At 41.3% G+C, this 13,686-nt stretch overlaps 1 protein-coding gene across 1 annotated transcript in view; it reads right to left on the bottom strand.

Moving 5' to 3' along the window:
- Positions 1-12,631, bottom strand: part of RIMKLA (ribosomal modification protein rimK like family member A) — a 66,903-nt gene extending 54,272 nt beyond the window's left edge. Inside the window, exon 1 of the mRNA XM_012545991.3 lies at positions 11,781-12,631. Within this exon, the coding sequence (XP_012401445.3) occupies positions 11,781-11,943 (163 nt within the window). The 5' untranslated portion in view covers positions 11,944-12,631. The remainder of the gene's footprint in view (positions 1-11,780) is intronic.
- Between the last annotated feature and the right edge of the window lie 1,055 nt (positions 12,632-13,686).

Genomic DNA, 13,686 nt, shown 5'->3' with positions numbered 1-13,686 from the left:
TCCTGAGGACTGTTTGGGGTTGTGGGATAATCTACACCAAAAGAATACTCACTTTTTCATGAGAAGTTCCTTTTCATTTTCATGAAGCCTTGAGAGTCCTGAAAAAGGAAAGGTCTAGCAGTAAATCTTGTGGTACAGATGGATAATAAAGTCTTCTTCACTCAGGAAGTCTGGACAGATCTCAAAGAGGGCCCCATGGCAGAAAAGAGGGTAATCATAGGGTTAAAGCACTGCCAAAAGAATAGGCAATGACTTCTACAAAGTAAATAAAGGCCAAAGGAACCTCAGGTCAAAAACAATGGACAAAGTCAGTAGGAAGCTCTCCAAACTAAAGCACACATCCTTTCCTCCAATTAACAATGCGTGAAGAACAAAAGTAGAAAGCATTAGGAACTATCAGTCCATAACAAGGAATCTGTGTCGAAACAAAATACATATATATATATATATATATATATTTTTTTTTTTTTTTTTAAATCATAAAACTAGGGCATAGCAGTAGCCACAAACTTAAAGATTCTGGGTTCCAGATCTAACAGGAAAGCCCAATCTGTTTTCCAGGAACCTCTAATTTTACATGCTATATAAACTTGTCCTAAATTGCATTAACTGTGTGGGATGTAGAAGACCCTTACCCAAAATCACGCAAAATAGAAAGCAGAAAGGTCGTTTATCATACCTCTGGAGGATGAGCCGTTCCATCATGAGATAAGAAAGAGAAAGCTCATGGTAGGAGGGCCAAAGAAGTAGTAAAGATATACAGCTTTTATACAAGAAATTACATCACAAATAAGAGAGCATTGAGAAGGGGAGGGGGAGGCATCTAATTGGTTGTTGCTATTTAGAGAGTTTGGAATGGAAGGTTTCTGTTTTCCAAAATCATATTTCTAGAAATAGAAAATCAGGCCTTCAGGCTTAATCAAGCAGATAGTGGTCAAGCTAATAGACTAAATATCGATAAATGTCAAATACTGATAAATGTCATCAGCTCAGATTAAGTAAATATGTTTATAGCTGGCCAAGGCTCAAGTAAATATGGGCCTGCACATATTATACAGGTCATAGGGGAAACACAGAAATAATGAAAATAAAATACAGAAAAAAAGAATTCATACATTTCTATAAGTTCTTCACCTTATCTCTCTATTCCACATATTAACAATGTAATTTCTTTCCTGTTTGCTCTAGGAGAGAACCTCCAGAATAGAGATTCTTAACCTGGCATGAATAGGTTTTAAAGGGTCTGTGAATTTAGAAGGGGAAAACACGCACACATATTTTCTCTCCTGGGCTCTTACTGAAATTTAGTATTTCCTTCCTTTAAAAAAACATTGTTCTAGAATGCTTCACCAGATGACCAAAATAGTCCCAAAAAGTTAAGAATTCCTGTTTTAGAAAGAGTCCTTAGAAAATAAAGTCCTTATCTCCAATTTCCCATCATTTACTCAAGCACTAATACCTTACAATTGAATTCCTTCTGAACCCCTTTATTAAAATTGCTCCTTCCAAAAGGAAAAGCTAAAGGGACATGGGAGAGTAACAAGAATTAAATTATGTTGAAGCAATTAAAAAAACATTTCTAATAGGGAAGAAAATGGCTCACTTCTTGTAACACTTCACAGAATTTCAGAACTAGATAAGACATCAAGGAGCATATACTCCAACCTGTACCTTCACAGGAATTTTCTCTACAACACGGCACACAAATGGCCATCCAGCTTTTGCTCAAGAGTGTCCAGTGAACAGAAACCCAATGCTTTTTAGGTCAGGTAGCTCTAAATTTGGATAGCATGTTTGGAATCCCAAGATCATAAATTTCAATTTAGAAGGGACTTCAGGAGTAATTGGTCTAGTCCTTTCACTTTTACAGATAAGAAAACTGAATGGGCTTTCTCAAAGCCCCATAAGCAAATAAATGGCCAAGGAAGAATTAGAACCATATCCCACCTCAAAATTCAGCAGTCTTTCCCCTGAATAATGCTGTTGCTCTTGTACAAAGTTTTTCTGTGTATATTAACCCCTAAACATTTACATTGTAACTAAAATTATATAATTCTTAATCTACTCATTGCTCCTAGTTCTGTTGTCTGGGACCAAGCAAATCAAATCTAAGCTTTACTTTACGCCAAAGTTCTTCCAATAGAATAATCACATCATACAATACATCAATCATGTCCTTCTTAAATATTCTTTGTGGCAGAAAAAGGAGGCCCACAACAATCTGCCTTCAATAAAATCAGCAGTTCCCCAGTTTTCCACAGATTTCCTAAACTTTGGTATAGAAAACTGGACACTTTCTCTGTTCTATAGTTACACCGTTCATTTTTTAAACCAACTGTAAGAATTCATCAAATTATCCCAATTAAATTTAATCTCAGATTTGGCTTACTATTCTAATCTATCAAAGCCTTTTTTGCATTCTGACTTTGTTATCCACAGCATTAGCTATTAATCCCAGCTCTGTGCTATGGGCAAATTTAATAAACGTATCATCAGTCTTTTTCAAAGTCAATAATAAAAAATCGTTCAATATCCCAGATCTCAGGAGCACTCCACTAAACCCTCAACCTGAGGACACTATAATGATTAGTTAGTGAGTCTTCTTTGGGTCTGATCATTCAATCAGTTCTGAATCCACTTAAACATACCATCTTCTAGCCCATATCTATCAAACTGTTCTTGAAGCATAAGAGGTTATGTCAAATGCTTTGCTAAAATCAGAGTAAATCTGGCATGACCTGTCTCTGATGAAAGCATATGGGGGTCTTAAGAATCATTGTCTCCATTTCTAGATGTTCATAAATCACAGTGATAATACATTTTAATAAACTTCAAAATATCAATAGTACAATCAAACTATCCCTGAAATTAAGAGACTTCTTTCTTTCTTCCTTCTCAATAGAGACATTTGTCCTTCTTTGTCTGTGGCACCATGGTCATGCCCTGTAACCTTTTCAAAGATCACAGAGAGTGGTTCAGCAAACAAATTTGCCAATTGCTTCAGTACTCTAGGAAGCAGTCCATTCAAGTTTGACTCACCAAGAGTAACTAGGAGCTCTGCCCCTTTATTTATCTTGGAAATTAACTCCCTACTATGAATTCTTGTTCAGTTCTTTCTAGTCTAAAGATTATTTTCCTTGACAGAGAAAGACAAAAGCAATTCAGGTCCATCATACAAATCCTTTGTTCCCTGCCACAGACATCAACAAAAGTCATCATTAGCCCATTAATGTGGTCACTTTCTCCTTGGCAGAAAAATGAGAGGCAAAATATAAACTGGGTGGTTGCAACACCTCTCCTTTGGCTTATCTACCCAGAACAATGGTTCTATATAGTCTATTCTTTTTAAAAAAAAAAAAACAAAAAACATTTAATTTTTATTTTATTTTTCTCAATTGCATGTAAAAAACTTTTTTTAATGTGCATTTTAAGAAAATGAGTTCCATATTCTTTCCCTCCATCCCCTCCTTGAAAAGGCAAGCAATCTGATATAGGTTAATACATGTTCAGTCATACAAAACATTTCCATATTAGTTATGTTGCAAAAAAAAAAAAAAAAATGGAGACTAAAAGAAATGCCCCCAAAATAACAAAGTAAAAAAAAAATTGCTTTGATCTGCATTCAGACTCATCAGTTCTTTGTCTGGAAATGGATAGCATTTTTTATCTAAATCCTTCAGAATGTCTTGGGTCTTTTTATTGCTGAGGATACATAAATCATTCACAATACAATAGTATTGCTGTTACTATGTACCCACACACAGTATCTGCTCCTGCTCACTTCACTTTGTATCAGTTCATATAAATCTTTCAAAGTTTTTCTTAATGTGTTACTCTTCTTTTATCCATTATATTTTTAAAATTATATTTCTTTTATTTATATAATTCTGTCAATATTGGCATGCTTTCCCAGTCATCAAACTCAAAATCTTGTTGACATCTTCAAATTCTCTTTGCTCTTTAACCCTACGTTTGATTTGTCAAACGTCTGCATATTCTTCCCTCCTGGTGTTTTTAATATTGTTTTATTTTTTCAAAGACATGTAAAGATAGTTTTCAACATTCATTTTTGTATGACTCTGTGTTCTAAATTTTTCTCTCTCCCTTTCTTACCTCCTTCCTCCCCCAAGTCAGGAAGTAATCTGATATAGATTAAATATGTACAATCCTTTTAAACATATTTCCATATTTGTCATGTTGTGCAAGAAAAATCACCCCAAAAAGGGGAAAAAACCAAGAAGAAGAAAAAAAACCAAGCAAACAAAAAGGTGAAGCTCCTATGCTTGGATCCATATGTAGTCTCCACAGTTCTCTCTCTCTGGATGCCATTGGCATTTTCTATCCCAAGTCTACTGGAATTGCCTTGAATCGCTACATTGTTGAGAGGAGCCAAGTCCATCAGAGTTAATCATCACATAATATTGCTATTACTATATACAATGTTCTCCTGATTTTGCTCACTTCATTTAGCATCAGTTTATGTAAGTCATTCCAGGGTTTTCTGAAAGCAACCTGCTCATCATTTCTTAAAGAGCAATAATAAACAACAATATTCCAGTACCTTCATATATCATGATGGGCATCCACTCAATTTCCAATTCCTTGCCACTACAAAAAGGGCTGCCAGAAGCATTTTTGCATATATGGATCCTTTTCCATTTTTTATTATCTCTTTACAGACCCAGTAGTGAGATCACTAGATCAAAGGAAATGCACAGTTTTATAGTCCTTTAAACATAGTTCCAAATTGTTCTCCATAATGGTTGGATCATTTCACAACTCCACCAATATTGTATTAGTGTTTTCCCCCATCCCCTCTAACATTCATCATTATCTTTTCCTGACCTCTTAGTCAATCGGAGGTATGAGGTGGTACCTCAGCATTGTCTTAATTTCTCTAATCAATAGTGATTTGGAGCATTTTTTCATATGATTAGAAATGATTTTAATTTCTTCATTATCTGTATCCTTTGAACATCTATCAACTGAGGATCTTCAATATATTTTAAAAAAATAAAACTTTTTTGTAGACTTTTAACGCTGGTCTTAGCTAATTTTGAACTTTATATAGCACACTCCTCACATTAAATGTAATCACTCAAACAAAATCTGAGAAGGTGTATCTGGAGAGATATGGTAGGCAAGATTCAGTCTCAACCTGAAAAGAAGTCTCCAGTTTGATATCTCAGAGATCTGTGCTTTGCTGTAAGCTGTTTGAGATTTTCATTAATGGCTTGGATAAAAGCACAGATATAAAATCTGTGGATGGCACAAAGCTAGGAGAGATGGCTAACACACTGGATGACAGAAGGATCTCAAAAGATCTTGACAATCCAGAACACTGCGCAAAACTGAATAAGATAAAATTTAATAAGAATAAATGTACAGTCTAACACTTGGGTTCATGAATTCTGCTTCACAAATACAAGATGGAATGGTGGGGTGGGCGTTGGCTTTGTCAATGGGAGTGAGGAGACTCATCATTAAAAAGCAATTTGTCTTAAAAAGAAGTATAAAAACAATATGAGTCAACAATGTCAAATAGAGGCCAAAAGGATGAATGCAATTCTCAGTTGCATTACAACAGATATACTTTTCTGAAACACAAAAGTGATAGTTGTTCTATATTCCAATATATTCAGTTCACTCTTCTGGAAAATTCTATTCAATTCTGTGAATCAAGCAAGGTTTAAAAGAGAACAGAATGGTGAAATGAAGGACCTTAAGCCTATGCTATATAAGGATCAACTGAAGGACCTGGGAGCATATAATAGCTATCTTTAAGGTAGCCGAGTATCTAAGTATCTTTAAGTATAGTATTTAACTATCACTATATTCAGCAGTGAAACACTAGGGAAAGAGAAAAAGAGGAATAGGGAATTAGTGGGAGGGTAGACTAAGAGAGAAAATAGTCTTAAGCAAAACAAACTGTAAGGTTGTATAAACATATTTATAGCTCTTTTGAGATAGCAGAGAATAGAAATCTAAGAAGTGTCAATAGGCTGCAGAACAGATGAACAAGTTATAATACATAAATATGATGAAATATTATTGATCAACTTTTATCAGAATAATGGCCAACTAGGATTCCAGAGGACTAATGAGGAAACGTGCTATCCATCTATTGAAAGAGGGGTGAAGGACTCAATGCAGAATGAGACAAATGTTTTTTAGGACATGGCCATTATGAGGATTTGTTTTGATTGACTATACATGGAAATGAGTTTAATTTTTCTCATGTTCTCAATGAAGATAGATGGGTTTGGGAAGATAGGTGGATGAGGAGGTAGAATGTGGGTGAGAAAGTAGACCTTGGCTGATTAAAACAAATAAACAAAAGTGTGTGTGTGTGTGTGTGTGTGTGTGTACTGTGTGTGTGTAAGTCTGACAGAGAGAGAGAGAGAAAGAGAGAGAGAGAGAGAAACATGTTTTTTACATCTCCAATGAGACATTTTGTTTTTGTTTTGCTTAACTATATGTGCTTGTAACAGGCTTGTAACATTTCTCAATGGGACAGAGGGAAGAAGAGGGAGGGAGAGAAGGTTGATCTTTGCTTGAAAATAAAACAAAAATTAATTAAAATAAACAAGGTAGGTTTGAGTCAGATTGCAGAAGGCTTTAAATGTCTTGCTATTTATACTTCACCTGGAGGCAACAGGGAGCCAGTGACTATTTGTAGACTTTAGGAGTATTCCTTTGGCAGTTTATGGGGGATGGATTGAAAAGCAAACCAAAAAAGAGTTTTAGTGGAACAATCCATTAGGAGGCTACTATAATACCAGATGGGGGACAGATACAAAAGATCTCCAAAGATAAAGACCAATATTCATATCTGCTCTTTCCCTACACTGTACTTATTTCATCCTCCCAGCTCCTAGGGTGCAGAATTAACTGCCTTACAATTCTGCTCATTTTACATTCAACAGCCCTAATTATTAGGAAGTTCCTCCTGATGCTTCAATAAAATCTTCCACCTTGTGACTTGTACTCACTGGTCTTAGTTTCACACTAATCTCCCCTCCTACCCCTCAATGAGGCAAGACTTAACTGAGGCTGCATATGTTATATCAAACACACAGATAGTAAATGTTGAGCAGCATAAATACTGAGAGATCATAGTGATAAATTTTTTTTTTTGACTTATAAATCTCTTTCTATCCAACAACACTGTGAGGAAGGAAATACAGATATTATTATTCTCATTTTACTGATGAAGCTCCAAGTGGTTGATGTGACATGCTTTAGTTGACAAATTTAGTATATGATGATTAGACCCAACAAACCTGGATCTTCTGATGCTAGGACATTCACATCTCTCCATCTCTGTCTCTGTCTCTTTATCTCCCCACTTCTCTTCCTCTCCCTTTCCTTCTCCTCCCTCTCCCCTTCTCTCCTTCCCTTTCTCTCCCTCCCCCTCTCTCTCCCTCCCTCCCCTTCCTCCCTTCTCCCTTTCTGTCTCTCCGTCCCTTCTTCTCTCCTTCTCTCTTCCTCCCTCCCTCCCCCCTCTCTCTGTGTCTTTCTCTCTTCCTCCCTCCTTCCCTCCCTCCTTCTCTCTTCCTCCCTCCCTCCCCCCTCTCTCTGTGGCTTTCTCTCTTCCTCCCTCCCTCCCTCCCTCCCTCCTTCTCTCTCTCCTTCCCTCCCTCCCCCCTCTCTAAAACAGGTAGAAAAAGGGGAACAGTCCTGATCTGTGATTTTGCTAGCCCAGAGAATTCCCAGGAAAGAATTTCCTGTTGCCAATGCACTCCCATCTTAAAGTATTAAATAATTACTTAGGGCCCCGAAAAGGGATTACCCAGGGTCACAGATGGGAATGGAACCCAGAGCCTTCTAACTTCAAGATCAGCTCTCTATCCATTATATCATACTCTTGGATATCATTATAATATTGAAATTTAGAGTAATAGAAGAATGGAATACTGCTAGAACTAGAACTTTGAAGGTGGACAAATCCAATCCTTTCATTTTATAGATGATGGTACTGAGACCCAGAGAGACATGTTTATCCAAATTTAGAGCCAATAAAGTTTAGAATAGAGTAGCTGGGAGGTCCAGGGGATAGAGTGTGGGACTTGGAATCAAGTACACTCATCTTACTGAGTTCAGATTTGGCCTCAGATACTTACTTACTCTGTTATCCTGGACACTTGTCTTAATCCTGTCTGCCTCAATTTCCTTATCCCTAAAATGAGCTAGAGAAGGAAATGGAAAACCATTCCAGTATCTTTGTCAAGAAAACCCCAAAGTGTGTCACAAAGAGTCGGACGTGACTGAAAAACAACAATAAGAGTTTGGAATCTTTTCAGAAGAGCACTTTGGCTGGATGGTTTGACTTAGCTTTGGAACAAACTGCAAACAAAGATTCATATCTTGCTTTAATCAATCAGCCTTTAACTATAAACTCCCATCCTCCCATGGGTGGTGAGAAAATGTCTGTTCTATAAATTGTGTTTGGGAGTCTATCCACCAGAGTAGAGAGTCTATCCACTTTCCAGAGTTGGAGTCTAATCTACCAGAATCAGCCCTCTTGAAAAAAAATCTCTGAATATTGATGCAATGGTCTGTTTATCCAGTATAAACAATACAAATGATGAAATTTTCTTCTATTCAAAAAGTTGTAACCTTTGCTTTTCCAAATAGGAAGAGGGAGGGTTTTCAAAATATTGTTCTTGTCATTTCTGTGTATCATTTTCTAGATTTAATTCTCTAGTGTAGGAAAAACATACCCTTAAATTCATAACCTGCCCCCCCCAAAAAAAAAAAAAAAAAAAAAAACTCTCCAATCTTCTTATACTTGATAGCTCCACTATGCACTCTGCTATCCAGCAACATTAGCTTCCTGGCCGATCCTTGAACAAGACCCTCCATCATTTTATTCCAGGCATTTTTACTGGCTGTCTACCATGTCTGAAATGCTCCCTCTCCCTACTCCACCTCCTCATTCCTTCAAGTCTCAGTTAAAAACCCACCTTTTTCAGAAAGCCTTTCTCAATCCCTCTTAATTCCAATCCCTTCTTGATTATTTCCAATTTGTCCTGCATGTAGCTTGTTTGTATATAGTTGTTCCAATGTTGTTTCCTCTTTAGACTGAGATCCTTGAGAGCAGGGATCATCTTCTCTCTAGTGCCTGCCACATAATCAGAGCTTAACAAATGTTTATTGATTGTAAATACTGGGGTGGAATATAGTACCCTAAAGTAGACCAGAGTTAATGAAACAACAGAAAATCAAATGCTCAGATAGAAGGGAAGGACTTCCTTTCACATTCAGAGAGACTAAAAAATATTTTCTAAGATTACAGTTTGGAAAGAAGTCTAAACACAGAATATTTAGAATTCCAGTTAGAATAGAAGGGAAACATCAAATCTGGATGTCCAATGGAATGTGGATTCCAGAATAGAAAAACATAAGACAGCCAAAACAGTTTTTTGTTTTTTTTAATCCTTAACAGAAAAGAAGGCAACCAACTCTAGAAATGCTATCAGTGAGAGTCTGAATCCTATGAGACACTGGTTAAATAACACCACTAATAATTCACAATTGTGTAGTACTTTAAAGTTTTCAAAGCACTGCAGTTACATATTCTCATTTGAATCTCACAACACTCTTGTGAGGTATATAGTACAGGCATTATCATTTCCACTTCACATGAGGCAACTGAGGCTTAAAGAAATCACATGATTTGTCCATGGTCCCAAGCTAGTATGTATGAGAGGAAGAATTCAAACCCAAATTGTCCTAACTACAAAGCAAGGATTCCGTCTATCATGCTTTGGCAAGACTTTATATATGTACCCATCAGCTGGTACAAGCTGGCAACTTATCTGACAATTGCGCAGATCAATTTATGGATGATTGCCTCAAAGCAGATTATGGGCAGTCCCCAATTTACAAATAATCTGTTTTCCAAAATTTTCTTTAAGTTTATCATCTGACATTTAGAATATATTTCTACAACAGAAGCAGTGTTATAAATGAATAATATATAGGAGCAGCCAGGTGATGCAGTGAATAAAGTGACTTGCCTGGATTGTCTGGGATTCAAATCTAGTCTCAGACATTTACCAACTGTGTGACCCTGTTTGCCTCAGTTTCCTTACTGTCAAATGAGATGGAAAAGAAAATGGCAAACCACAACAGTATCCTTGCCAAGAAAACCCCACATGGGGTCACAAAGAGTTGGACATAACTAAACAACAACAGGCTCATGTGAACCATTCTGCTATAAAGCTCATCTTAACATACAAGTGAACCTGGGCTTTCAAAAGAGATGTACACAAGAGGAAGCATAATCTCTGGATATGTCTACTAGGTTGAAAAGGCTCTGAGTCCAGGCCTGGCCACCAACTTCATCTGTTATACAAATACCAGCTTAAATATGGAGTGGTTTATTAGAAAGATGGCCACCAGGGAATGAATTTTGTCAGCCACATCAACTCAAAATTACTAATATCACCTGCACCACTGGAGGTGCATAACAACAGAACCACAGTTCCTTGAAGTTCTAAACCAAGGCGGTGATGGAGTAACAGGAGAAGCCCTTCGACGACCTGAGTCTTGAGGCCTAAGGTATCTGAAACTGAGCCTGACTCAACCTGTTCCCTTTGGAGAAGGAAGTGGTAAGGAAAACTAGTTAAAAATAAGGAAACAGAGGGATGGTTTGGTGTGGCAAACCTAATGATATATCAGGTTGGGGCTTCACAAATTAATAGGAAATAGGGATGGCTTATTGTGAAGGTAAGTCATTTCTAAGTTAAGTATTTCCCCATTTGAGAACACTTGTATTAATGGGAAATTAAAGACGTTTAGTTATTCCTAACTTTATGGAGTGAGCATTATATAGGTTAACACACCAGTTTCTATAAAAGAGCTCTTGGTATCCCTATGAGAAGTAAAATCTGGGGTTGGGTGGATCACCAGAATGAGGCAAAGTGGCATTCTTTCTGTTTCTTTAATCACCAATTCACAGAAGGATTTAAGGTTCTCTATGTGTGACCCCTGCAAACATACCAGCTCCAGGGAAGCAACCATACACAACCTGAATAAATCCAAGCAAAACAACGGTCAAGGACCTGACTTTAGACCAGGGATTTACTTTATTCCTTAACACGACAGCTCAACTCAAACTTTATGATAAGATTCCATGACTCTTGCCTTCTATACCCTATGGGCAACTTGGGTTGATTCTTATATCCTTTTAAGTGTGTCATTTGATTCCTAATGCACCTTTCCACAGAACTTTTTCTTTTTAAACTATGCCAAAAATACTGTGAATTTTGTCATCAGCGTCTCCAAGGTCTCCAAGTCTTCGTGGAAGAGACATCCAAACAGTGAAAATGTTTGGAAAGAAGCTTGATTTTTCACTGACGGTACAGAGTACTTAGAACAATTCATGCACTATGCAAAACAAAACAACAAAACCAGCCCAAGTTCGACAAGAAATTCAAGTTCAGCCATTCTGAAGGTGGATTTCACAATCACGTAGGTAATCTTTAACAGATTTCAAGCTTTACAAATTGGCTTGTTCAGGGGGGCTTTGGTGCCAAAGACATGAGGGAGCATCGGCGGGGCGCCCCAGAGGTGGCTCCAACACTCGCACAGTTGGGGGCTAGGTGTTAAAGGGGGGTCGGGCAGAATGAGTGGCGAGCCCCCACCCAGTCCGCGCACCGGCCGGCGCAAGCCCCGCGCGCGGGGCAGGGAAGGGTGGCCCCTCCTCCCTGGGGTTGGAGCCCCGGGCGCAGGTAGTGCTGAGGGCGCGCCCCCCGCCCGCAGCCCGAGCTCACCGAGGTGGCCGCCGACGACGGTGACGGCGATCTGGTCCATGAGCACGGCCCTGAAGCGCACGTCCTGCTCGGAGCAGCGCTGCCGGAGGGCGCGCAGGATCTGCACCTGCGGGTAGTCCTCGCGGATCCTCCGGTCCGTCAGGAACCAGAGACTGGAGCACATGGCGGCCGGGGCCAGGAGCACTGGCAGAGCGCGCAGGGCAGGGCAGGGCAGGGCAGGGCAGGACGAGGCTGGACCGCGGCAGCCGCTCTCCCCCTTTCTGCGCTCGGGGGCTCAGGCCGCGGACATCGCGGACTGGGCGGCGGCGGAGGCGGCGGCGGCTCCGGCTCAGACCCGGGGCTGTGGATTCGGAGCTCGGGGTCTGCCTACAGCCGCGAGCCGAGCATCCCCTAACCCAGCCGCCGCCACCGCCGCCGCCGCCGCCGCCTCTGCAGCCCTGACCCAGCGAGTCTGCGCAGCAGCCAATCAGCGCCGCCGCCACCGTCCGGCCCCAAAGCCGTTCAGCCAATCACCGCCCGCGCGAGCTGGACGCGGGACGGCGCCTGGGCCCAACTGCAGTGTCGGCCCACCCGGAGCCGCGCCCAGCGCCGGGCCGACGCCTGCCAGCCAGCCCGCGGGGCAGGCAGTGGGTCAGGCCGGTTTGCGGGTGGGGGCCGGACGCGGGTCCGCGCTTTCAGGATGCGGCGGCTGGGGGCGGGGCCGGGGCCGCGGCGCGGGGGCAGCTCCGGCATCCCTCCCGCCTGGGCCGGCACGTGGCCCCGCCCGAAGCGAGAGTGGGTGCCGGAGCCTCACCTCCCCGCCCGCACTGCCTGCCGGCCGCGGGCAGGGCCTCCGGGTCCCTCGGGAAAGGAGGAGGAGAGGGAGGAGAGAAGGAGTTAGAAAGTGAGGGGAGAAGGAGAGAGGGGGAGGAGGACACGGAGAGGGCGTGGGAAGGGGGCTAGAGGAGAGAGGGAATCAGACTGGAAGCGGGAGGAAGGGAAAGGGGAGTAAAAGAAGGCTGAATGAGGGAGTGCGGGAGGGGGAGGGGAAACAGTTAAGCGCAGTGCCGCAGGTTGGCGGGGGTGGTGACAGTGACCATGACCTCGGACGCTGAGACAGCGCCTCTGCAATCGGCTCCTTCGGGTCATTGCGGATCTAGATCCTGGACTCTAGGACCCAGAGCCTACGGGGCTGCAGGACCTTTAGGACCCGAGGTGGGCTGCGGAGCAAAGGCGGGGACCGGGTAGGAGGGGAAGAGAGGCGTGAATGTGGCCAGTGTCCGTGCAAGAAAAGACCCCTCTGAGTCTGAAGTAGTCGGGAATCTGCGTGCTAAACCAAGCTCTGCCGATTTCTTCTTCCCTATCTTGGACAAGTGCGGGCTCAAGTTTCTCATCTGTAAAATGGGGGTGGGAAGAGCATCCCTTCCCAGTTCTAAATTTCAAAATCTCCAAGGTCTTTCCCAACCCTTAAATCCATGAATCCATGCTAACTAATCTATGCTATGACCTTGGACAAGCCTCTAAATCTCGCCCCAGAGATTGCTGCATCTGTAAAAGGAGGGGGTTGTACTGTGCTCTCCAAGGTTTCTTCCAGCTCTAATTATATAACCCTAAGCTACTTGGCCGGGGGTGGAGGGTGGGGAGAAGGACGGGGACCTAAGTGAGTGGTCGGGCTGAGGTTCCTTCCGCCTTTAAATTACTAACCCAAGAAACTCTTACCTGATGTGGTTCTTTCCCCTCCATTACTCCATTAGGGGAAAAAGCCTTAGATTTGGATTCAGGAAAGCAGGGGTTCAAATCTTGGCCCTGATACGATCGGGGTGATTTCGAGCCAGCCACTTTACTTTGAACCTCGGCTTCCCCCTCTGTAGCACAAGGATATCGGGCTACATGAGTGCTGCTGTCCTGGCCGGTCTTAAATCTTAGA

The sequence above is a fragment of the Sarcophilus harrisii genome, chromosome 3 (assembly GCF_902635505.1).
Source record: "Sarcophilus harrisii chromosome 3, mSarHar1.11, whole genome shotgun sequence".
Classification (NCBI taxonomy): domain Eukaryota; kingdom Metazoa; phylum Chordata; class Mammalia; order Dasyuromorphia; family Dasyuridae; genus Sarcophilus; species Sarcophilus harrisii.
The sequence above is the reverse complement of the archived record's forward strand: the minus strand, read 5'-3'. Positions and strand labels throughout refer to the sequence as shown.